Source organism: Myotis myotis, unplaced genomic scaffold (genome assembly GCF_014108235.1).
Source record: "Myotis myotis isolate mMyoMyo1 unplaced genomic scaffold, mMyoMyo1.p scaffold_m19_p_8, whole genome shotgun sequence".
NCBI lineage: Eukaryota > Metazoa > Chordata > Mammalia > Chiroptera > Vespertilionidae > Myotis > Myotis myotis.
Window position 1 is genome coordinate 75154273 of NW_023416390.1, and position 24033 is coordinate 75178305.

Sequence of the window (24033 nt, forward strand, 5' to 3'; positions counted from 1 at the left end):
AATGATAACTAACAGTCATTGAGCATTTATTATGTGCCAGGTGATGAATGAAATACTGCTAGTAGAGATATAAACTAGACACTAGAATTTAGTCAGTTGCTGAAATTCATATAATTAGAAAGTCGCAGAAATAGGATTGGAACCTAGAAAATCGGTACCAAAGCCCATGCTCTTAACCTACTGTGCTACACTAGCATGGAACTCTGCATTGAGTAAAGACTCAACACATATGAGTCATGGATACTGTTGTTATTGTAACATCCCTAAATCACATAACATGAGGTTTTATTGAAACCTGAATACTCACACCACAGGACACACAGTACCTGGGACACGGCTGCAAACTTTCTCCTTCGACAATGCAGGCCTGTTTCTCCAGAAGTTCAGGGCACTCCCTTCCACCTCCGATAGCAATGTGCTTCACATTCCGGCTCCTGCTCCTGAATCCCGGCGAGAGGCTCTCTGAACGACACGTCTTGGAGCAGGGACCCCAGGAGGACCACTCGGTGGTCTCACAGTCTTTCGGCATGATGCAGGACTGGACAGTCAAAGGGAAGGAGTCTTTCATGCAAAGGCTAAAGGGACATAAGCAGAAACCAGTCAGCCACCGATTAAACCGATGCAACCAACACTATGAAGTGCCTATAATTAAAGAAAAAAAAAATTAAATGTGGTTTATGTGTTCAAATTTGAGGATTTAAATAATGTTAGAGGCACCATGATAAAAAATGGAAGGATGGGCATTTAAAAAATGCACGCTCTCTTTCATTTGAAACTGAACTTATTTCGATCTAGCAAAACGCATATGTAGATGAGTATGTCTTATATTTATAATGCAGGATCGTCTAAGTGTTTCACTTAGGAGATAGCCTACCATTACCATTTATTGACTGGTCCCCAGGTGGCACACACTGCTGCACTTCACAGGCACTTCCACAACCTCATGAGCTCACATATTTTTTAATATATTTGTATTGATTTCAGAGAGGAAGGAAGAGAGAGAGAGAGATAGAAACATCAATGATGAGAATCATTGATCGGCTGTCTCCTGCACGCCCCCTACTGGGAATCGAGCCTGCAACCTAGGCATGTGCCCTTGACCCGAATTGAACCTGGGACCCTTCAGACCACAGGTTAATGCTCTATCCACTGAGCCAAACGAGCTAGGGCGTTGAGCTCACATATTATCATGGCTATCTATAGATGAAAAATCCTTGGCTTAGAAAAGCTAAAACATGGTCTAAGGTCAAACAAAGGTAAATGTAAGCTTTAGAGTATTCAGCTATCCATTCTCTTAAATACTAGGTTATATAAAACACACACACACACACACACACACACACACACACACACACACACACACAGAACAAATATGATGTTTCCTTACACTTTTAGGCTCTGAGCAGCAATTTCCTCATCTATAAAATTTGAGTGCTATCAAATACTAGCAATCTAATTGAGAAACAGGTAAAGAAATAAAATAATGTGATGAATTCAATGTAAAAGCATTTATAATTAGTGATGAGGACAAACAATAATGAGGCAATGTTGGGCCACCTGGAAAGGCGGTGGTGGAGGTGGAGGGGGGGTTCTAAGAGAGGACATCTGAGCTTTTTTTTTAAGATTAGTAGGAATTTCTCAGGCACAGAAAGAAGACTAAGTTAGGAAAAGTGAATATTAAAGACTTGATATAACACTTTGTGGGGATGAAAACCAGTGGTATGCCAGAGCTGGAAATACTGTTTTATAAAAACCAACTGTTACATTTTCAAGAATTTTTCAAGCCAGTTGACTTCATGTAAGTCACTTAAAATGGGTCACAGTGGGAGTATTTATACTACAAATATCAGCAAATGCTACAGATCAAGCCCCTGACACCTGAAGACTGGTACTTAAACATTTACAGGCATACCACTGGAGGAAAGTAAAAGCCAACTTGTCAATTGTCATAAATTTTTCAAATTATGAAGCATCAAGTACAAAGAGGAAAGTAAATAGATAATAGGTATGTGGGTTCTTCAAAAGTATGTCTTAAAAGGCTTCTTATCAAGAGCTAAGAAATTTGTATTTAATTGAACATTAAATAATTTTAAATGAAGGAAAACAGACTCACATTTCAAATATTGATTGGCATACATTCCTTTTACTTTCTTGGTGTTAACCTTTCCTATATTCAATCAAAGGTATCCTTTACTTCTGGGGGAGATGGGGAAGGATAATTTTGATAGGAATACAAAATCAAAGAAAGGGCTTATGGTATCTTATGGAATAACTAGAGGCCCGGTGCATGAGATTCATGCACTTGGGGGAGCGGGGAAGTGGGAGTCCCTCAGCATGGCAGTTGGACATCCTTAGCACTGCCGCAGAGGCAGGAGAGGCTCCTGACACCTAAACTGCACTCCACTGCACTTGCCAGCCATGAGCCCGGCTTCTGGCTGAGCAGTGCTCCCACTGTGGGGGCACACTGACCATCAAGGGGCAGCTCCTCTGTTCAGCGTCTACTTCCTGGTGGTCAGTGTGTGGCATAGTGACCAGTTGTTCTGCCATTCGGTCAATTTGCATATTAGCCTTTTATTATATAGGATGAGCTATAGACAGAGTTTGGTAATGTATCCAAAAAAAGGAAAGAAGTATTAAAATGATTCTAAGTTTCTGACTTGGGAAAATATGTAGATAAGGGACCCACCAACAGAAAAATGGATTACAGACGGTGATGTGAAAGGGGAAAATAACACATGTGACCATTTTGATGAACAAATCATAGTGAGACTTCTATACTGATATCCTACATGAAGCCAGGGGGAGTTAGTGTGTCTTCCAAAAGTCACAATAATATAAGAGAATCCTTTGGTCCAGTAGTATTTTGAAATCTATTCAGATCATATTATTTCCTTCCAAATGAAAAAGGCAATGTATACTTCATTGCCACCACTCTTTCCAATGGGATCTTCTGGGGGCTTGGAATCAAGGCACACTGGGAAGAACCTCCCTTGAAAATATCCCACTAATACAGAATGTACTCACTGCACAACATGCAGGTAGGGAGAGAGGGACACTTTTCAGAAATTGCTATTGACTGAGATGCCCCATCCCCAAGTCCTAACTCCAGTACCTCAGATGTGTCTGTACATGAAGATGAAGTCCTTAAAGAATGAATTAAGTTAAAATGAGGTCACTAGAGTGGGCCCTCATCTAATATGAGTGGTGTCCTTATTTGAAGACATGAGGACACAGAGAGGGAAGGCTATAGAGAGAAGGCAACCTTCTGCAAACCAAGCACAGAGGCCCAGAAGAAACCAACCCTGCTGGCACCTGATTTTGGACTTTCCAGCCTCATAAGTGTGAGAAAAGTAATGCCAACTGTTGAAGAACCTAGTCTGTGGTCATTTGTTCAGGCAGCACTAGCAAACTAATACAGAAATTTAAAGCTTTTCGATTTGTGTATGTTTTTAGAAAGAATTTCAATTTCCAAGGTGGATTTCTGCTTCCTTTTATTAAGAAGGTCTCACAGTATGCAGTTCTCTGTCTACAACTGAAGTGGTGGTTTGTTTCTTCCCATTTACCAACTTTCACTTTCTGTTGCTCATCTTCCCCGAAATGGCCCATGCCATTAGACAGTAGGATGAATAATAGGATTCCAACAGTACAAGCACCTCCATGGAGTGGCTGGGCTTATTCAAGTATTCTTGTGTTTTGGGAAAGGGCTCCTAATTATTGGAATTAGAAAGGGGATATGTTCTGTTGATTAGATATTTACTTGTTTTAGTGTTTGCTGTTTTTTTCACTAACCAGCCTCCTTAGTTAATAAGAAAAAAGTAATCATAAAAGGTATCACACAGGACCCTGGTGTAATTTGATCCATGAGATTTCATTTCACTAGATTATTGAATCAGAATTAAATTGTGAATCAGAAATATCTGGGTCCTGAATGTTGCATCACATTATCATGACCTTAGTTTCTTGACTGCTTGGTTTCATAACTGCAGGGAAAAACAGAATAATAAAACGTGATCTGCTCACACCCCAGAGTTGTGGTGACCCTTAGTGTAAGTAGAATCACCTTGTACTACACCAGGGTGGGGAACGTCCAGCCCACAGCTGTATGAGGCCCAAGAAATCATTTTTAGTCTGGCCCTGCCAAGGCATTAGGGGTGAGTTAATTAAATGTTTGACCAAATACAGCAGGCTAATTTTTAAGTTGATAATTTAGAATGGTCTGCAAATGATGTGACCCTTTCAGAGAAGGTGGTGGACCTTTTTAATAAAACAAACATATTCTGTTGATTTATCTTTTCAAGAGATACTACAGTAATTGTACCTACTTGACATTTACAGAGTTCGTTGTCATTTATAAATTACTTTTCAAGTATTCAATTGTAAAGGAAATTGTGAAACTAAAAATTATTCTAGTAATTCTTACTTCCTCTAGAAATGTAAGGAAATCTTTTTACTTACAAAATAAGGACAGGGGCTGTTATAAGAAAAAAATCACCAGAAAAGTGCCCTCACTTCACTAACACTTCAATTACTACTTTAAAATAAAATATCTCAAACATTCAGAAAAGAAGAGTAATATAATAAATAATCTCATTCTTTATTAGAAAAGGCCAACATCTACTTCAGATTTCATTAAATAAATAAATAATTACAAATTTAGGTGAAATTTCCTGTGTTCTTTGCAATCTCAATTCCATCTATTTCTGCAGACATAGCCACTGTCCTAAAATTGATTTGTATTATTCTCTACCATGTTTTTATACTTATAACTAACATGTATATGTTCATAAATAGCATGCAGCACTCGTTGTTTCACACGTTTTTAAAACCTTTGTTTAAATGTTGTTTTATAAAAAAAAAAAAAAATGTTGTTTTATTATACATACTAGTGACCTGGTGCATGAAATTCATGCACATTAAAAGGATTAGAGGAAATATTTTAATATTGCTATTTGCCCTTTCTCTATAATAGAAGTGCCAGAGATGAAAGAAAATTAGTAAAATGTATATGAAAATCTTCCTTCGATTTGAGGTCCCCCATCAAGCACTGCCGGGTGGGGGTCATGGCCTCAGGTCCCCTATCAAGCCCTGCCAGGTGGGGGGCATGACCTTATGTCCCTTGGCCTGGCACCAGGGCAGGGGGAGCAGCCTGAGGTCCCCTGTCAAGCCCCATGGCGTGGGGTGGGGGGGCACAGCTTCAGGTCCCTGCTGATTGCTCATTAAGACTCATTACGGGAACTCGGCCTCCATTGTGGGTACAGCCATCTTGTGTTAAAGAAACCATCCCCCCCCTCCACTGTGGGTGCCACCATCTTTGTGGGGCAGTGACAGTCAATTTGCATAGTCCCTCTTTTTTATATAGAATGACTCTGGAAATTGTTTCCCTCACTTAATATTCTGACTTCTAAATCTATCTATCTATATAAAATCCTAATATGCAAATCGACTGAACTGCAGAACGACCCAGGGAATAACCAGTCACTACGATGCACACTGACCATCAGGGGGCAGGCATTCAATGCAGCAGCTGTCCCCAGCCTGCAGGCCCCAACCAGCAATGGCAGCAGTAGGGGGCGGTGCTGACAAGTGGGCGGCGCCAGGCTAGCCAAGGCAGGTGCGAGCAGGGGTCCCAATCACCCTGCTGGTCGCCCCACAGATCAGCCCTGATCACCAGCCAGGTCTAGGGACCCCACCTATGCATGAATTTTGTGCACTGAGCCTCTAGTCCAGTGGTTCTCAATCTTCTGGCCCTTTAAATACATTTCCTCATGTTGTGACCCCAACCATAAAATTATTTCCGTTGCTACTTCATAACTGTAATTTTGCTACTGTTATGAATCGTAATGTAAATATCTGATATGCAGGATGGTCTTACGCGACCCCTGTGAAAGGGTCATTCGACCGCCAAAGGGGTCACAACCCACAGGTTGAGAACCGCTGCTCTAGTCTATGTTGATAAATGCAGATAATGGTCATTTCTTTTTATTAGTCACATTCCAATTTATATGTATTCAGTCTCCCATTAGTGCACCCTTTGGTTTGCCTAATTTCTTGCAATTCCACAGGATTACATATTGAAACTCCTTTACATGTGTCTATTTGTTACACATGTGTGATAAATTTTCCCTACTATGTTTGTCTGGATTGTGTGGGGAAGCACCAGACCTGGTTGGAAAGTCTGTAAAGAGGATTCTCCGAAAGGTCGGGGGTCTCTAAGGGGGACCTTGCCAAAGGTGGCAGCCTGCCTTGACTTTTCCAAACAAGTCCGAGCCCTCGTGTGTTTTGCTAAAATCTCTATGTTTAGTCTTTTAGACCCAACCTTGTAGAAGCATGTGCTTTCTCAAGGATGCTTACCCTGCTCATAGTACCTAATAGTTAATTTTAGTTCAAGCTGTTCTTACAAAAAAGCCTAAGGAGGCAGGCAATCCAGGCTGTTTGCTCCCAAAGAAAACAGCCCTTTAGCCTTCTCTTTCACAGAAATGTGTGTCAGAGTACTCATTCATCTGTTGCTCAAGGTCTGCCAGGCAGTCCCAGCAAAGTGGTGTCCCATGTGAGGAGCTAGGACTGCAAGGAAACACAGTAGAACCCTCAAAAACGAAGAGTAAGAAAATGAAAGTGACTGCGCAGTAAGCCATTGGAGCCCGCTTGGGATTTCCAAGTTCGAGGGAATTGTTTCTCAGCTAAGGAATTCACTATCTTTGTTATGCTTAAGAATGTAAGTATGGCCCTAACCGGTTTGGCTCAGTGGATGGAGGGTCGGCCTGCGGATTGAAGGGTCCCAGGTTCGATTCTGGTCAAGGGCATGTATCTTGGTTGCGGGCACATACCCAGGAGGGGGTGTGCAAGAGGCAGCTGATCGATGTTTCTTTCTCATCAATGTTTCAAACTCTCTATCCCTCTCCCTTCCTCGCTGTAAAAAATCAATAAAATATATTTTTAAAAAAAAGAATGTAAGTATGTTTTCCATTGGAAAAATAAGCCTATTTCTGAAAGTAAGGAATAAAAACTTTTTTTCTGTATTTCCCTAGGAATCAATGGTTTTATATATATTATTAAAATTATTATGCTATGTTAATCAGGAAGTTTATTACTTTAAATAAACAGATTACTTAATACTGTTTAATAATAATAATAATAATATAATAATATACAACAATATAATATATTTGACTACCTTCCCAGGGTTTGAATTTTAAGATTTGCTTTCTTTCCTTATGAAAGAAATTTTATATTTAAGGTATATGGGGCCCTAACCGGTTTGGCTCAGTGGATAGAGCGTTGGCCTCCGGACTCAAGGTATATGGGAAGTTCTGTCAAATAAAGAAATAATAATTATATTATATTTATATGTACATATTAAATAGATTCTAACATGCTTTCATTTATAACTCATTGTTATAACATGATATTGTAGAATATTATGTTTTGCAGAAAGAACAGGATTCCATACCATTTGCATTATAATCAAATCAATAACCATGTCCTTTTAAATTTCTTCTCATTTGGAGATAGTCACTGTTTTATTATAATGTGTTTTAAAAAAACGTTACATCTTCTGAAGACTCATAGAAAGGACTCCAACTTATTTTTAAGCTACATATCTCTGAGAATAAACTTTCAGATCATCCCCTTGAATTAGATAAAATTATTAGAACTCTACAGTATCTAGATTTATAGAAAAACTGGCAAGAACAATCAGGAGAAAAAGAATTTAATTATAGGACTAAATGGACTAAAAATAATTGTAATTTTGGTAATTATTGTTCTCTTAGCAATATGTTTGCATGAATCTAGTAAGAATCTGATTTCTTCATAACAGGACATAGGTCAGTTTCCAGTTGTGGTTTTATTAAACAGAACTTTGCTGAAATGTCATGTCTGAGAGAGAGACATGCCAGGACTCTGGATGTCACCAGGAAGCGCTCGGGAATAAAGATTGACTGTGAAGCCCTTAAGCCCCTTGGATAAAGAGCCTGGTACCTTGCTTGGTCACGTGGTTCATGGCAGTCTTTCCAGGTAAGGAAGGAAGGCTGCTTTCCTAAGAGATGGCATGAAAGGAACCTCAAAACACCCGGCGCCTCGGACTTGTTTGGAAAAGTCAAGGCAGGGGCTGCCGCCTTCTGCAAGGTCCCCCTGGAGGCCCCCAATCTTTTGTAGAATCCTCCTTACAGACTTTCCAGCCAAGTCCCGTGTTTCCCCACAGAGTTGGACCATATTCATGTATCAAATGTATTAAATATCGTGAACATTCTTTTTTCCTACATGTTCAAAGCTTGGTATTATTAAATGTAGTTTTTCCAAATTGTTCAAAAAGTGAATTTTCTTCTCTAGATTACCACTGAGATTTATATTCTTCTCACATCTTTAGTGACCACTCAATTTTTCTATTCTATTAAGTGGACTTTTCCTATTGTTTGTCCATTGTGGTTGGCTGATAATGGCCCAGGAAAGATGTCCACACTCTAATCTCGAGAAACTGTGAATATGTTACCTTACATGCCAAAAGAAACTCCGCAGTGTGATTGCTAAAGATTTTGAAAGAAAGAGATTGCCGGAGTCCAACCCCAGCAGGTCCAGGGGTCCCCAAAGGTGTGGACGGAGTTGGCGAAGAAGGAATGACACAGAGACAGCGTTCAGTTGATCAGCAGCCTAGCCAGGATCTCTAGCCAGGATCTCCAGCCAAGTTCTGGTCTGGATCTCCAGCGAAGTTCTGGTTAGGATCTCCAGCCAGGTTCTGTGTCCATGTTCTCTTGCTAGGTTCTCCAGCCAGGTTCTGACCAGGTTCTCCAGCCAGGTTCAGTCACCAGGTTCTAGTCAGGTTCTTTTGTCAATTTCTGTAGTCAGGTTCAGTCCAGGATCTTTTGCCATGTTCTCTCCAGCGAAGTTCTTCTGTCTGTGTAGGTTCCTTCTTCTGAGTTCTGTCTTCTTACAACTGTATTTATACCAGTTGATTCCAATCCTATCAATCTCTATTCCAAAGGTTAGGGCGTTTCTTATCTCCATTCCAGGGAGTAAAGGTTATGTAGCTTAAGCATGATTGTTCGTAGTTAAAGTGATTAATTACCCGCCTGGCACTTAGTTAAGAGGTTTTATTCCCTCCCTAACTTCAGGGGAAAATCCCTACCTGGGGAAACAACCTTTCTCAGAGACCTTGGTTAAAACACATAGTGCCAAGAAGGTGAGCAAACATATTAAGAACAGTATGCCATATATGCCAGGTCCCTTGAAACAGCAAGCATGGACCGGCTCCCGGCAAGAGATGATCCTAGATTATGCAGGTGGGCCCAATATAATTACAAGGGCCCCTATATGAAGAAGGCAAAAGACCAGAGATGGAGAGGGACATGTGGGAACAGAATCACAGTTTGGAATGATGCAAGGCCCTGAGCCAAAGAATGCGGGCAGCCTCCAGAAAGTGGAAAATGAAAAGAACCTCTGGAAAAACAAACACAGAATAATGGCCCCATTTCAAGATTTCTTAACTTTTAGGCTTCTGACCTCCAGAACTGTAAGATAATACAATTTGTATTAAGCCTCTCCATTTTTTTGCGATGTGTTACAAAATCAGTTGGAAATGAATATACCCATTTTTCTATTGACCTGACCTTTTTCACATTGAATTTAAGAAGTACACTCATAAACATATGTAGACAATAATGATAAATAAATATATAGGCACTTACATTCTATATAGTAACCTGTTCCTTCTATATTTTCCTATAATTTTATTTTTAATTTTGTTCATAGTATCTTTTTGTGGGGCACAATTTTTTAGTTTGTTGTTCAGTCTTCCTTTATAGTTTGCACTTTTATGCCACATTTAAGATTTTTTCTTTATTTCAATGTCATAAAGTTATGCTCCCATATGTTTTCTTTTAGAAAAACCTTTATACTTTGCAATTTCATATTTAAGCCATCAATTAATTTGATATAGATTTTCATATATGGTGTTTTATAAAACCTCCAATTTTGTAAACATCAACATTGTATATATTCATCCTTCGTATTTAACCTATATAATTCTGATATTATTTTCTCTATGTTCAGTGTTTTTTGTCTTTCAAAGAGATTTCTTCAAAATTATCTTTGAACTTCGTATTAATTCTTAACACACATTGCAATAAAATATTTAATTTGTAAGATTAGTTTCTTATTCCCTACTTATTTCTTTTTAATATCATCCTGCTTTTATTCCATGAATGAAATATCTCCCTTCATATCTTTGACAATATAACTTACAACTTTTTGTTTTTACTTTAATGATCCTTTGCTCTTATGGATTACAATGAGGTACCACAAGCACAGATTGGGAGCTCACTGACTATAGGTGGGGCTCTTCAGATAGTAAACATTACTGTTGACTGATTATGCAGAACTCAGAGCATTTTATTTGGGACCCTCACCATTTATTCCAAAATAGGAATCCTCCTATCTCTTATGTTGGGCTTACAGACCTAGCTGTTGGCTTTATGAAAGCTGATTAGGGAAAGAAAGCTGTCAGGGCACTCTCACAACCTGCATTTTCACAGAATGACGTTTCACACTTAGACTATGGTCTGTAGGTAAAGGAATAATTTGTAGGCATATCTAACATATCTGTCCTCAGAGTTACTTACCAACTATAATTCTTTTTAAAAAAAAACATATATTTTATTGATTTTTTTACAGAGAGGAAGGGAGAGAGATAGAGAGTTAGAAACATCACTGAGAGAGAAACATCGATCAGCTGCCTCCTGCACATCTCCTACTGGGGATGTGCCCACAACCCAGGTACATGCCCTTGACCGGAATCGACCCTGGGACCTTTCAGTCTACAAGCTGATGCTCTATCCACTGAGCCAAACCGGTTTCAGCACCAACTATAATTCTTAAGCCTTCCAAGAATCTTGTATTAGTTAGAATAGAATGAGCTATGCTGTGGTAACAAATAAACCCTGAAATCTCAACGGTTTAACAGACTAAGTGTTTTCCTTTCACATACAGTTTGGCACAGATAATTCAGCTCTTCTAGAAGGCATTCCTCTACCTGAAGACTTAAGGATCCAGTTGTACCTGTATTATAGATTTACCATCTAGATTGCATGCCTTCCAAGTTCACGTTTAGAAAAGGAAGGTAGAGTAGGAAAATGGCCCAAAGTGATTTATGATTTTAGCCTCATGGTGACTTGTGTTACAACTGCCCGCATTTCATTGGTCAGATCTCAGTCAAATACCCACAACAGACCTGCAAAGAAGACAGTGAAGACTGGCCGGTGTGACTCATGGTTGAGTGTTGACCCATGAAGCAGGAGGTCATGGTTGGATTCCTGGTCAGGGTACATGCCAGGGATGCAGGCTAGCTCCCCAGTGTGTGTGTGTGTGTGTGTGTGTGTGTGTGTGTGTGTGTGTGTGTGTGTGGCGGGAAGGTGGGAGGAGTGTTAATACAGGAGGCAGCTGACTGATGTTTCTCTCTCATCGATGCTTCTCTTTCTATATACCTCTCCCCTCTCTAAGATCAATAAAAACATAATTTTTTTTAAAAAAATTACAAATAAGACAGTGAAATATCTTTCTATGTGCGGTGGAAGAGAAAAAGTGTTAAAAGCACAGGTTGCGTGTGCTATCGCTGTGCCATGCAAACGGATTTGCTTCTTGAAGATCTTCCAGCTGAAGGGGAGCTTTCAGCTTTCCTCTCTGCTAAGAAAATTACCACTCATCCATCTGCTTCCAGCTCCCAGAGTCTGTTGATTTTTCTTTTTAGCTTTTATAGCCTTTCCGATTATTTTTGTCCTTCAGGGTTTATGCCTTTTTAGTCCTTTATTTAAGTGGGGTTCCAGAGTATAGCAGTAATAAATAGCTATGTTGTTTTTTAATTAAATCTTTATTGTTCAGATTATTACAGTTGTTACTCTTTTTTTCCCCCATAGCTCCCCTCCACCCGGTTCCCACCCCACCCTCTGCCCTCACCCCCCCTCCACTGTCCTCATCCATAGGTGCATGATTTTTGTCCAGTCTCTTCCCCCATCCCCCACACCCCTTCCCCCCCCCCAAGAATAGTCCACTCCCTTTCTATGCCCCGATTCTATTATAATCACCAGTTTATTCTGTTCATCAGATTATTTATTCACTTGATTTTTAGATTCACTTGTTGATAGATGTGTATTTGTTGTTCATAATCTGTATCTTTACCTTTTTCTTCTTCTTCCTCTTCTTAAAGGATACCTTTCAGCATTTCATATAATACTGGTTTGGTGGTGATGAACTCCTTTAGCTTTTTTTTATCTGTGAAGCTCTTTATCTGACCTTTAATTATGAATGATAGCTTTGCTGGATAAAGTAATCTTGGTTGTAGGTTCTTGGCATTCATCACTTTGAATATTTCTTGGCACTCCCTTCTGGCCTGCAAAGTTTCTGTTGAGAAATCAGCTGACAGTCGTATGGGTACTCCCTTGTAGGTAACTGACTGTCTTTCTCTTGCTGCTTTTAGGATTCTCTCTTGTCTTTTGCTCTTGGCATTTTAATTATGATGTGTCTTGGTGTGGTCCTCTTTGGATTCCTTTTGTTTGGGGTTCTCTGCACTTCCTGGACTTGTACGTCTATTTCTTTCACCAGGTAGGGGAAGTTTTCTGTCATTATTTCTTCAAATAGGTTTCAATATCTTGCTCTCTCTCTTCTTCTGGCACCCCTATAATTCAGATGTCAGTACGCTTGAAGCTGTCCCAGAGGCTCCTTACACTATCTTCATATTTTTGGATTCTTTTTTCATTTTGCTTTTCCGATTGGGTGTTTTTTGCTTCTTCGTATTTCAAATCTTTGACTTGATTCTTGCGATTGGAACTCTGCATAACATTCTTTATTTCAGTCAGTGTATGCTTAATTTCTAGTTGGTCCTTTTTCATAACCTCGAGGGTCTCACTAGATTTCTTGAGGGTCTCACTACATTTACTGGTGGTCTCACCAGTCTTTTCGAGGGTCTTACTAAATTTATCGGCGGTTTCTAGAAAGTTCTTGAAGAACCTTAAAAGTGTGGTTTTGAACTCTATATCCAGTCGTTTGCTTTCCTCCATTTCTGTCATTTGTGTCCTGTTTTTTATGCTCATTTTTTATGCTTCCCTGTGTTGGTAGAGTGGCTTTGTGTGCTAGGTGTCCATATAGGGCCCGGTGGCTCAGCCTCCCCAGTTATCTGAGGTGGACACTCTTGGTGCACCCCTTTGTGACCTTTGTGCACAGTCTTGTAGTTAAGTCTTGATTGTTGTAGGTATCACTGGGAGGAATTGACCTCCAGGCCAATTGGCTGTGAGAATCAGCTGTGTCTACAGTGGGAGAACTTCTGTGCTGAAGAAACCCTTATGAGGCAAGACTTGCTTCAGTGGAGCTTTGGTGCTCACTGAGTCTGCCCCCTGAGTGTATCCCTTATGGATCTGAGGAGTTGTAATTGGATGGTCCCACTCTGACTACTGGGTACACTGGCTCTTGGATCTAAGGAGGTGCTAATTTAGCCTCTGCTTGAGGCTACCCAGCAGGAGCTCCAAGGAGATCTGCAGATTCCCCTTCCTTGTTTGGGGTTTGGAGGTGCCCAAATGAGACCCAGCTGTGAAGCAATGCAAGCTGCTGTGGGGCCTTGGGCCTTCTCTTGGAAGTTCTGGGTCTGTCTGGCCCAGCTGCAGTTTGTTAGGTAATTTTCAGATTGCAAAGGGCCAGGGCATTCATATGCAAAAGCCTCTGCTGCAGTTTGGGTGGGGCAGGGTCTCAGGGAATCAACAGGGCGGAGCAAGGAGCTATGGCTGATCCTCAGCCCTGCCCTAAGGGGCCCCGGGTCTCAGTGTCCTGGTGGCTGCAAGCACCTTTGAGAGAAAGCGGCCCTTGAGTTCTGAGTTCTGCTGGCTGCCAGACAGTCCAGTTTCTCCCCGTATGAATCTAGGTCCCCAGAGACTCACCTGGAACTGGAGTTCAGAGCAGTCGGGGGCTTGTGACTCCCTCCCGAGTCAAAAAGACAGCCGCGTCCTCATTTGCCAGCCCTTGCCACGTGTGTCTCCATACCTCTGCACTTCCGCACCTCCTCTGGATCTTAGTGTGCTTTTCTCTTTCCTTCTAGTTGTAGAATTTCCACTCAGCCAGCCTTCCTGTGGTTCTGGATGATGTCTGTTTTGTCTTTTAGTTGTATTTTTGAATTTGTTGTGGACGGCAGCAATTTCCGGTGTTTACTTATGCTGCCATCTTGGTTTCTCCCCATAAATAGCTATGTTCATGTTGCTCTATTTGATCAGAAACTTGAAAAGTTATTTGACAAAAAATCCTTGCTGAAGTCACATAATGACCAATTTATAAATCAACAAATCCCTAAAGAGCTAAATCTGCCTTATACGTGGAAAAAATACTAGTAAAAATTCATTAAAAATACATGAGTAAAGTACTGACTTGTGAAAGTTTAATTTCTATTAATGTTATTCTAATTTATGGAATATTTGTTTATAGAATTTAATATTTGCAAGGAGGACTGCAACAATTACTTAGAGGTATCTGTGCAGACTTTCTTAGAATGCAATAATTACTGACTTATCAGGTCTGAAGGCATAGCTGGTAAGAAGTCACCAGATTCTCAAGAGTTCCTACATTTTAACTAGTGACAAATTAATTGTTTTCCAGCCCACCTAAGTGTGGGTGTGTGGGGACAGGGGGGAACTCACTCACAATGTAATCTAAAGTAGATAACCATCTGTGGGGATAAGTATCCAATGATAATCACAAACAGGAAAACACAAGCCATTCTCATCCTTTATCCCAGTGAACTTGAGGGACTTACTCATCACGAAGAACTGGACTGCACTATGATCTCCTTGAGTGAAAAGCCCCTTGGTTTCTCTATTACTTTTTGTTTCTGTTTAATATGCAAATGTGAGTGTGAGATCTGCAGTGTCTTTGCATACACTAACTTAAAATGTTTATAAGTACAGTTTTCTGAAATGTTTCTATTGAAATAAATTACTTAAAAAAGAACTGAAAACTTCCAACGTATTCTTTAGAGCAAAAAAGTTATTTTTTTACAAGTGAAATTTTTAAAAGTGCAATATGCCTAAGAAAGTATGTTAGAAATCTTTGAAAGTACAGTTATCCCTATTATTAGCAAAAACACTACTATCCCTATGGCAGCAGCTCATACAAATTACAGCAAAGTAACAAGAGAAAAGTTGCTTCAGGAGATTACAAATTCTAATTTAAAGAATGCCTCCAAATGTCAACATGAAAATAATACCAGAGAATAAAATGGGAATGGAGAAATGAAGAGAAATTACCAGAACTGAGAGAAGCTTTAAGAGAATAGATTTGGGAAGTCAAGTAAAATATATGCTATTGATTTTAATGATTTTGATTCCAAATGGATATTTTTCTTCCACCATTCCAACTAATAAGAATAGCTTTTAAAAATAGGAATAATAATCTGAAGAAGAGAAACATGCACACACCAAGGTTGGCATGAAATACCTGGATGCTTTAGAAACTAGACTAAAAAGTGAGCTGCCTACTATGAGATAAGATTCAGCAAGTAAAATAAGCCGAATAAACAGTTTGTTTGTTTTTAACTTTGGCTGGAAGACAATTTTTTAAATGCAAGAAATAATTTAAAATGACTAGAAAAACATTAAGAATTACTAGTGAATTTTATCTGGATGATTATGAGTTTTATTTTCTCTATAACTTACTCGATTGGCCAAATTAACCTGAGGTAATTTATATCTTGCTTGACAAAAGTAATGTTTATATTAGGTTAGAATTTATAGCAATGGGGACACTGCTTGAACTATATAACATTTTTCTGTCTAATTCTCTATAACATAAATCTGAGCTATTAAAATGCTTCTTAATTTCTTATTTTGAGTTATACCATTTTAAAACTTTCAACAGTTAATAAACCTAAAATCACATATTAAAACTAAAATAGCAATATGAAATTATATTTTAAATATGCTGTTCAGTTGCTTCTGTGGGATAGAGATTATTCTATAGATATGAGACAAGCACATGTATACTGAGATATTAAATTCTTGAGAAGGAATGATCTTAAAGTTATACTATACCAAAATCAAATGTTTTTAGTATTGTATTCATTTCTTGTTACTACAAAACAGTATTCAATAGAGATATGAAATGCAGTGCAAGTCTCAGAATAAAATGGACTTTAATCATCTCCAAATTTCTTAGAGTACTAAGAATGATATGTAGCTACATATTTCAATATGTGTGTTTAAATGGTTGGAGGTAATAGAAATAAAAAACAAAGTAACAATAATATTTGAGCTTTAGCAATGATATTTCTTTGATAGAGTTAAAATTTATTATCCTACAGGAACTACTTTCAGAGGAAATCATTATACTGGCCTGAGAATTTAGGTATGTTTCAGTTGTACCAAATGATCACAGCTCTTAAAACTGTCCATGCCAAAAGTTCCTCTATATTTAAGGATATGAAAGTAAAATCCATAAAATTCATCTGAATTTTATTCACACAGACAATAAATTAAACCACTTTCATACTCAGGTAAATGGACTGATTGCCTAGTCTTCAGATTGGGTTTCATAATTCAGATCTACTTTTATTTAAAGAAAAGAAACAAAGTACAAAAAACTGAATATAGAAGCCTACTTCATTTCATTAAGTAAGGTATTATAAAAATTCAATAATAGCATAACTGATATCTGAGAATGCATAATGAACAGGCTGTAGGACAGCTATTTTAAAATATAATAATAGAATCTCAAAGAAATTCCTGTCAAAATAAAAGAGAAAAAAATAGGACATGCAATGAGAACTAGAAATAAAAGACGTTTAAATCCAATAGGCAAATCAATGATTAGGGAGCAGAGTGGCACCAAAAATAATAAAACTGCCTACCACATTGCAAATATAACTGAACAGAAAATTGCTCGAGGTGATTATCAAAAGTTACAGTAATCAATGGGAACACCAGTAAAGGGCATTAATTAGAGCTCTGTGGTGTCCTAGATTGATAATGTGACTGTCCAGAAAGGCGCAGGCAAGAGCTTTCATTGCCGAGTAAATACTGGGTGCTCCAATGATAAATGACATGGTAACAGCCATTGCCATAGTCAGAAAAGAGAAAACAGAAGGCCGCTTGTCCCTACAGTCTCACAGAGCCCATCAAAAGGAAAGTGATCTAAAGGTAGATATAAGGACAGAGTAAAAGGAACCTATGCTTTGGGACAATTTTTAATGATTACGGGAAACCAAGCTCATCCTAGAAGTCTATAATAGACACACAAAAATAACAATGGTTTCCGGAATGAATTGGATCCACTCCCACACACATATACCGTCCCCCCCCCCCACACACACACACACATACACAGTGTACTTTTCAGAGATAGATTTAGCCTTTTAAAATAATCTTGGTTGACTGTGCCCACATAGTCCACAGTTCATCAGGCTGGATGGAAATGAGACAACTATGTCGACAATGCTGCCAAACAGATGTCAAGGACAATGTTTTTGTTCACTGCAGTGGAAGGTAGCGGAATAGAAATATCCCCACTGAACACCTAGTAATCTACTCATTTCATGATAGTATATTAGTCATTTCATAATGCTTTCATGACTAAAATGACTAGAATAGATTTCATGACATAATGTAAAAAAAAGAAAAATAGTTGTTTTGGTTCAGTGTCCTGCCTAGAACTCAAAAGAGAACATGGTGATTTGTGGTTTCCATTTCAGCTTAGAAGGGGTCTCTACAGTCCTCATAACAACAAAAAGGCCAAACAAACTGAAAATCAACAGCTTTTTTTTAGATCCCTCAGAAAATTTAATCACAGGGAAGATGGGTGCCCTCAAAATTATAGAGACAAACAGGTGGATGCAGAGGATCCCAAAAGCCTGGAGGAGCCCCCAGGAGAAGAAATGCTAAGAGATCTCTGGCCTGCGTGGCTAAGTTGGTTGCATGTCTTCCCATGAAACAAAAGATCACTGGTTTGATCCTGGTGAGGGCACATTCCTGGGTTGCAGACTTGATCCCCAGTAGGAGGGGCGGGGTACAGGAGGCAGTTGATCCCGGCTATTCATGTCTCTTTCTCTCTCTCTCTCTCCTACCTTCCTCTCTCTAAAGTCAATAAAAACATTAAAAAAAGAAATATTAAGAGAAATTCTTTGGAAAAAAGAAAATAATACATATAAGTGAGAAACTTAGGTTCACATAAATAGAGAAGGCCTGTTGGAGGAGGAATAAAGAAGGTAAAATAAAATATTTTGTTTTTATTCATAATTGATCTAATAGTTAATAATTTGTTCAAAATTATAATAACAATGTATTCAATGATTCAAATGTAGGTAAGTGAAACTAATACCAGCAATGTTATCAGGGATGGGAGAAAGGGACTAGGAATACTCTGCCCTCAGGTACTCGCAGTTCCGGTAAAGTGCTATTGTGTTATCTGAAAGTGGACTAAATTATTGGTAAATTTACAATGTAAACTCTAAGGCAACTGCTATTGATATGTTAAAAGAGGAGACAAAATGACATAATATAAAATGTTCAATTAAAAACAGACAGATGAAAATCAGAAGTCAATAAGTGAAACAAACGACAGCACCATTAAGGCAATGAATGGAAAACTATAATAAATGTGGTAGATGTTAATCCAATTATATCAATAACCATTTTAAACGTCATTGATATAAATATATCAATTAAGGGACTAAAACTGTCAAAATGAATAAACTAACAAGATCAAAATTTATGTCATCTACAAGAAACTCACACTAAATATAAAGACACAAATAGATTAAAGAGTAAAGGGATGGACAATGGTGGGGGGGAAGGAGACATATGTAATACTTTCAACAATAAAGAATCTAAAAAATAAAATAAAAATAAATAAATAAATACACACAAAAAATAAAGGGATAGAAAAAGATATACCATGATAACAGTAATCAGAAAAAGATGGAGTAATTGTAATAATTCCACACAAAGCAGAATTTACAGCAAGGAACATTATCAGGCATAAAAATTGGCATTCCATAACAATAAAATGGTCAATACTCCCAAAAGACATAGCAATCCTCGAATATGTATATGCCCAACAACATAAAAAACTGCAAAGAAGCATAGATGATTCTACTATTATAGTTGAAGACTTCAACATTCCTCTATTAGAAGTGGACAGATCCAACCGGCAGAAAATCAGTAAGGACATAGTTGAACTAAACAGCACCATTAACCATCTGAATATAATCGACATTTATAGACTACTTCATCCAACAAAGTAGAATGCACATTCTCTCAGGCTTACACAGAACATTCACCAAGACTGACCACATTTTGGGTTATAAAACACACCTGAACGAATCTAAAAGTATAGAAATCATACAAAGTATGCTCTCAGAGCACAACGGAATTAAACTACAAAAAATAATAGAAAGATGGCTGGAGAACCATGGTGTTTAAACAACACACTTCAAAATACTACATGGGCCAGAGTTAAAAAAAATCAAGAGAAATTAAACAATATTTTGAACTAAACCAACATTAAAGTAGTAGGGTGCAATGAAAGCAGTACTAAGAGGAAAATTTGTGGCACTGAATTTCATGTTAGAAAAGAATAAATATCTAAAGTTAATAATCTAAACTCCTACATTAGTAAACTACAAAAAGAACAGCAAATTCAATCCAAAGTAAGTAGAATTAAATAATAAAAACTAGAGCTGAAATCTATATAATTAGAAACAGAAAATAAATAGAAAAAAATAACTAAAATCAAAAATTGGTTCTTTGAAAAGTTCAATAAAATTGATAAATCTCTGGGTAGGTTAACTAAGATAATAAAGAGAAATTACTAATTTCAGTAATTACTAATATCAGTAATTAAAGAGGGGTCATCACTAATGATCTCATGGACATTAAAAGTATCATATAGGAATATTATAAACATTCAAAAACATAAGTCTATGACCACAAATTTGATAACTTAGGTGAATGAATTAATTCCTTAAACAACACACACAGCTAAAACTCACACAGGGAGAAATTTATAATCTGAATAGATCTATATCTATTTTTAAATATGTATGCTATTGATTTTTATCGAGAAAGAAAAAATAATGATCAGCTGCCTCCTGCACGACCCATACTAGGGATCAAGCCAGGAACCCAGGCATGTGCTCTGACCAGAATCAAACAGGTGACCTTTTCATGCATGGAACAAATGGGACAATCCTTAATTACTGAGCCACACATGCCAGGGCAGGCAGATATATAGCTATTAAAGTAATTGAATCAATAATTAATAACCTGTCAAAACATAAAACACCAGGACCAGATGGGTTCACTGTCAAATTCCATCAAACATTCAAGGAAAAAAAATATATAGCAATTCTCTATAATTTATTTTGGAAAAACAAAGCAGAGGACATATGTCCCAATTCATTCTATGAGGCCAGCATTACCCTAATACCAATACTGAAGAAAGCCATTACAAGAAAGGAAAATTAAGACTGATATCTGTCATGAGTATGTATGCAAAAAGGGTCAACAAAATATTAGCAAATAATATCCAACAATACATTACAAATATAATACACCTCAAGCGAGGGTGATTTATTTCAGGTGTGCAAAGCTTGCTCAACATTCAAAAATCAATAATGTAATCAAGAATATTAATAGCCCACCCAGCATGGCTCAGTGGTTGAGCATCAACCTATGAACCAGGAGGTTACTATTCGAGTCTTGGTCAGGGCACACGCCTGGGCTGCAGGCTCCATTGCCGGTGTGGGGCATTCAGAAGGCAGCCAATCAATGATTCTCTCTTATCATTGATGTTTCTATCTCTCTCTCCCTCTCCCTTCCTTTCTGAAATCAATAAAAATACATTTTTTAAAAGAACATTAATAAATACTATCTATATATGGAGAAAAAAAGCATTTGACAAAGCCTAAGACCTACGCATGATAAAAATTCTCAGCAAACTAGGAATAGAGGGTGATTTCTTAAATGGATAAAGAACATCTATAAAAACCCTACAGTTCACATTATATTTAGTGGTGGGAAACCAGAGGCTTTCCTGCTAAGATCAGGAACAAGGCACGGATGTTCCTTCTTACCACTCCTATTTTAGATCATAATAGAAGTCCTAGATAATGCAATAAAACAGGAATAGGAAATAAAAGGTATATAGGTAGAAAAGAAAGAAATATTTGCAAATGATATAGTTATCTATACAGATAATTCCAAACAATCAACAATAATAACAACAAAAAGCCTCTTGAAACTAATAAGCAATTATAACAAAGTTATGGGATACAAGATTAACATACAAAAGACAATTGCTATCTTGTGCGCCAACAATGAAAACATAGAATTTGAAATTAAAAACACAATACATTTGTATTAACACCAAAAATATGTGAAATACTTAAGTGTCAATCTAATAAAATATGTACAAGGTCTATATGAGAAAAAGTACAAAAGTCCAGTGAAAGAAATCAAAGAAAATTTAAATAAATGGAGAGATAACCCATGTAAATAAATAGGAAGATTAAATATTATCAAGATGTTAGTTCTTCCCAAATTAATCTATACAAGAAAATTATGAACAAATGTGTGGTTGTGTGGTTATGGACCAAATGCTTCTAAAATGTATATGAGAAGACAAAAGATCCAGAAGAGTCAATCAACACAAAACTAATTCAGGACTACCCAACTTCAGGACTTATAATAAATCTTTAGTATTAAAGACAGTGTGTTATTAGCAAGGAATATGTAAAGGGATCAGTGCAATAAAGACAGCTCAGAAATAAATACACACAAATAGAGTCAAGTGACCTTTGACAAAGGAACAAGGCAATGCAGTGGAGAAAGAATAATCTTTTTAAAAAAATATATATTTTATTGATTTTTTACAGAGAGAAAGGGAGAGGGATAGAGAGCCAGAAATATCAATGAGAGAGAAACATTGATCAGCTGCCTCCTACACACTCCCTACTGGGGATGTGCCTGCAACCAAGGTACATGCCCTTGACCAGAATGGAACCCGGGACCCTTGAGTTCGCAGGGTGAGCCAAACCGGTTAGGGCAAGGATAATCTTTTTAATACATGGTGATAGAACAACCAAAAAAAATAGTAAATCAAGACACAGACCTTACACCTGTCACAAAAATTTAACTCAAAATAGATCATAAACCTAAATGTAAAATGCAAAACTATAAAACTTGTAGAAGATAACATTAGAAAAAAAAAAAGTTGACCTTGGGTTTGGTGATTTTTTATTTATTTATATTTTAGATTTAACACCAAGGAATGATCCATAACAGAAATAATGATAAACTGAACTTCATTAAGGTAAAAAACAAACTAACAAAAAACTTCTTTGTGAAAGACATTGTTAAGAGAATAAGAAGACAGGTCACAAACTGTACTATAATTGACTTTTAGAGAGAGGAAAGGAGAGGGAAAGAGAGAAGCATCAATATGAGAACAAACATTCACCAGTTGCATTCTGCATGCCCCCTACTGGGAATCAAGCCTGAAACCTGGGCAAGTACCCTGATCAGGACTCAAACTTGCAACCTTTACATGCATGGGATGATGCCTAACCAACTGAGCCACACTGGCCAGGGCTGAAAGATATTTTTGAAAGACATATCTAATAAAACAGAAAATAAAACAATTCTTAAAACTCAACCAAAAGAAAAAAACCTACAAATCAATAAATAGATAAGAGATCTAAACAGACATCTCACCAAGGAAGATACACAGATGGCAAATAAGCATATGAAAAGATGCTCCACATCATATGTCATTAGGGAATGGAAAATTAAAGCAAGATACCATTATATACCTATTAGAATGACTAAAACCCAAAGCACTGAGAACACCAAGTCCTGCCAGTACGTGAAGCAGTTGAATTCTCATTCATTGTTATTGGGGATAAAAAATTTTACAGCCATTTTGACAGACATTTCAGAAATTTTGTAGAAACTACACATACTCTTACTATAATATCCATGAATTGTGTTCATTGACATTTACCCATATGCACTGAAAACACATGGCCACATAAAAATCTCACATGATGTTTATAGCAGTTTTATACATAAGTGCGGAAACTTGGAAGCAACTGATATGTCCTTCAGTAGGTGAATGGATAAAAAAGTGTGGTACACTCGGACAACGGAATACTCAGTGATAAAACAACTGAGCCATCAAGCCATGAACAGACATGGAGGACCCTTAACTGTATATTGCCAAGTGAACAAAGCTAAACAGAAAAGGCCACACAGTACATCAGTCCAACACTATGACATTCTGGGAAAAGGCAAAATATGGAGGCAGTAAGAGATCATTGGTTAGCAGGGGTTCAATGAGAAGAAGCATTAGATCATCAGATGGATTACAGATTTTTATGGAAGTGAAACTATTTTCTATGATATAGCAATGATGGATGTATGTCATTAGACATTGGTACAAGTCCATAGAACTCTAATGTACTCTTGCTATAGTAATCCTATCTAATAAAAGAGAAACATGGTAATTGGCATATGACCGCTACCCTTCCCATTGGCTAATTAGGGCAATATGCAAATTAACTGCCAGCCAAGATAGCGGCCGGCAGCCAGGCAGCTTGAAACTAACATGAGGCTTGCTTGCTTCAGTGACAGAGGACTCCAATGTTCCCCGCCTGCCGCTGCAGGCCTCTGAGCTGCAACTCTAAGCAACTATGTAACAAATATAGAAGCTAAACAAAACCCCAGAAACCTGCATTAGTCCGCCGGGCTTCAGCCAGGAGGATCGCAACATTGTAAGCAAAGGCCAGAAACCTACTTTCAGCAGTGGAGGCCTAAGAGCTGGAGCCAAGCTTCAAAGCTAAAGCTGGCCCAGAATAAAAAAAAAGAAAAAGAAAGAAAGGAGTGGTTGGGAGCTTCAGTCACCCCCAGCCTGAAAACAGCCCTCAGCCCCTCACCCAGACTGGCCAGGCACCCCAATGGGGACCCCCACCCTGAAGGATGTGTGACCAGCTGCAAACAGCCATCATCCCCTCACCCAGGC

At 37.9% G+C, this 24033-nt stretch overlaps 1 protein-coding gene across 1 annotated transcript in view; it reads right to left on the reverse strand.

The window, feature by feature from the left end:
- Window positions 1-24033, reverse strand: part of THSD7B (thrombospondin type 1 domain containing 7B) — a 755959-nt gene that overhangs the window by 554843 nt on the left and 177083 nt on the right. Inside the window, exon 3 of the mRNA XM_036320836.1 lies at window positions 327-575. Within this exon, the coding sequence (XP_036176729.1) occupies window positions 327-575 (249 nt within the window). The remainder of the gene's footprint in view (window positions 1-326; window positions 576-24033) is intronic.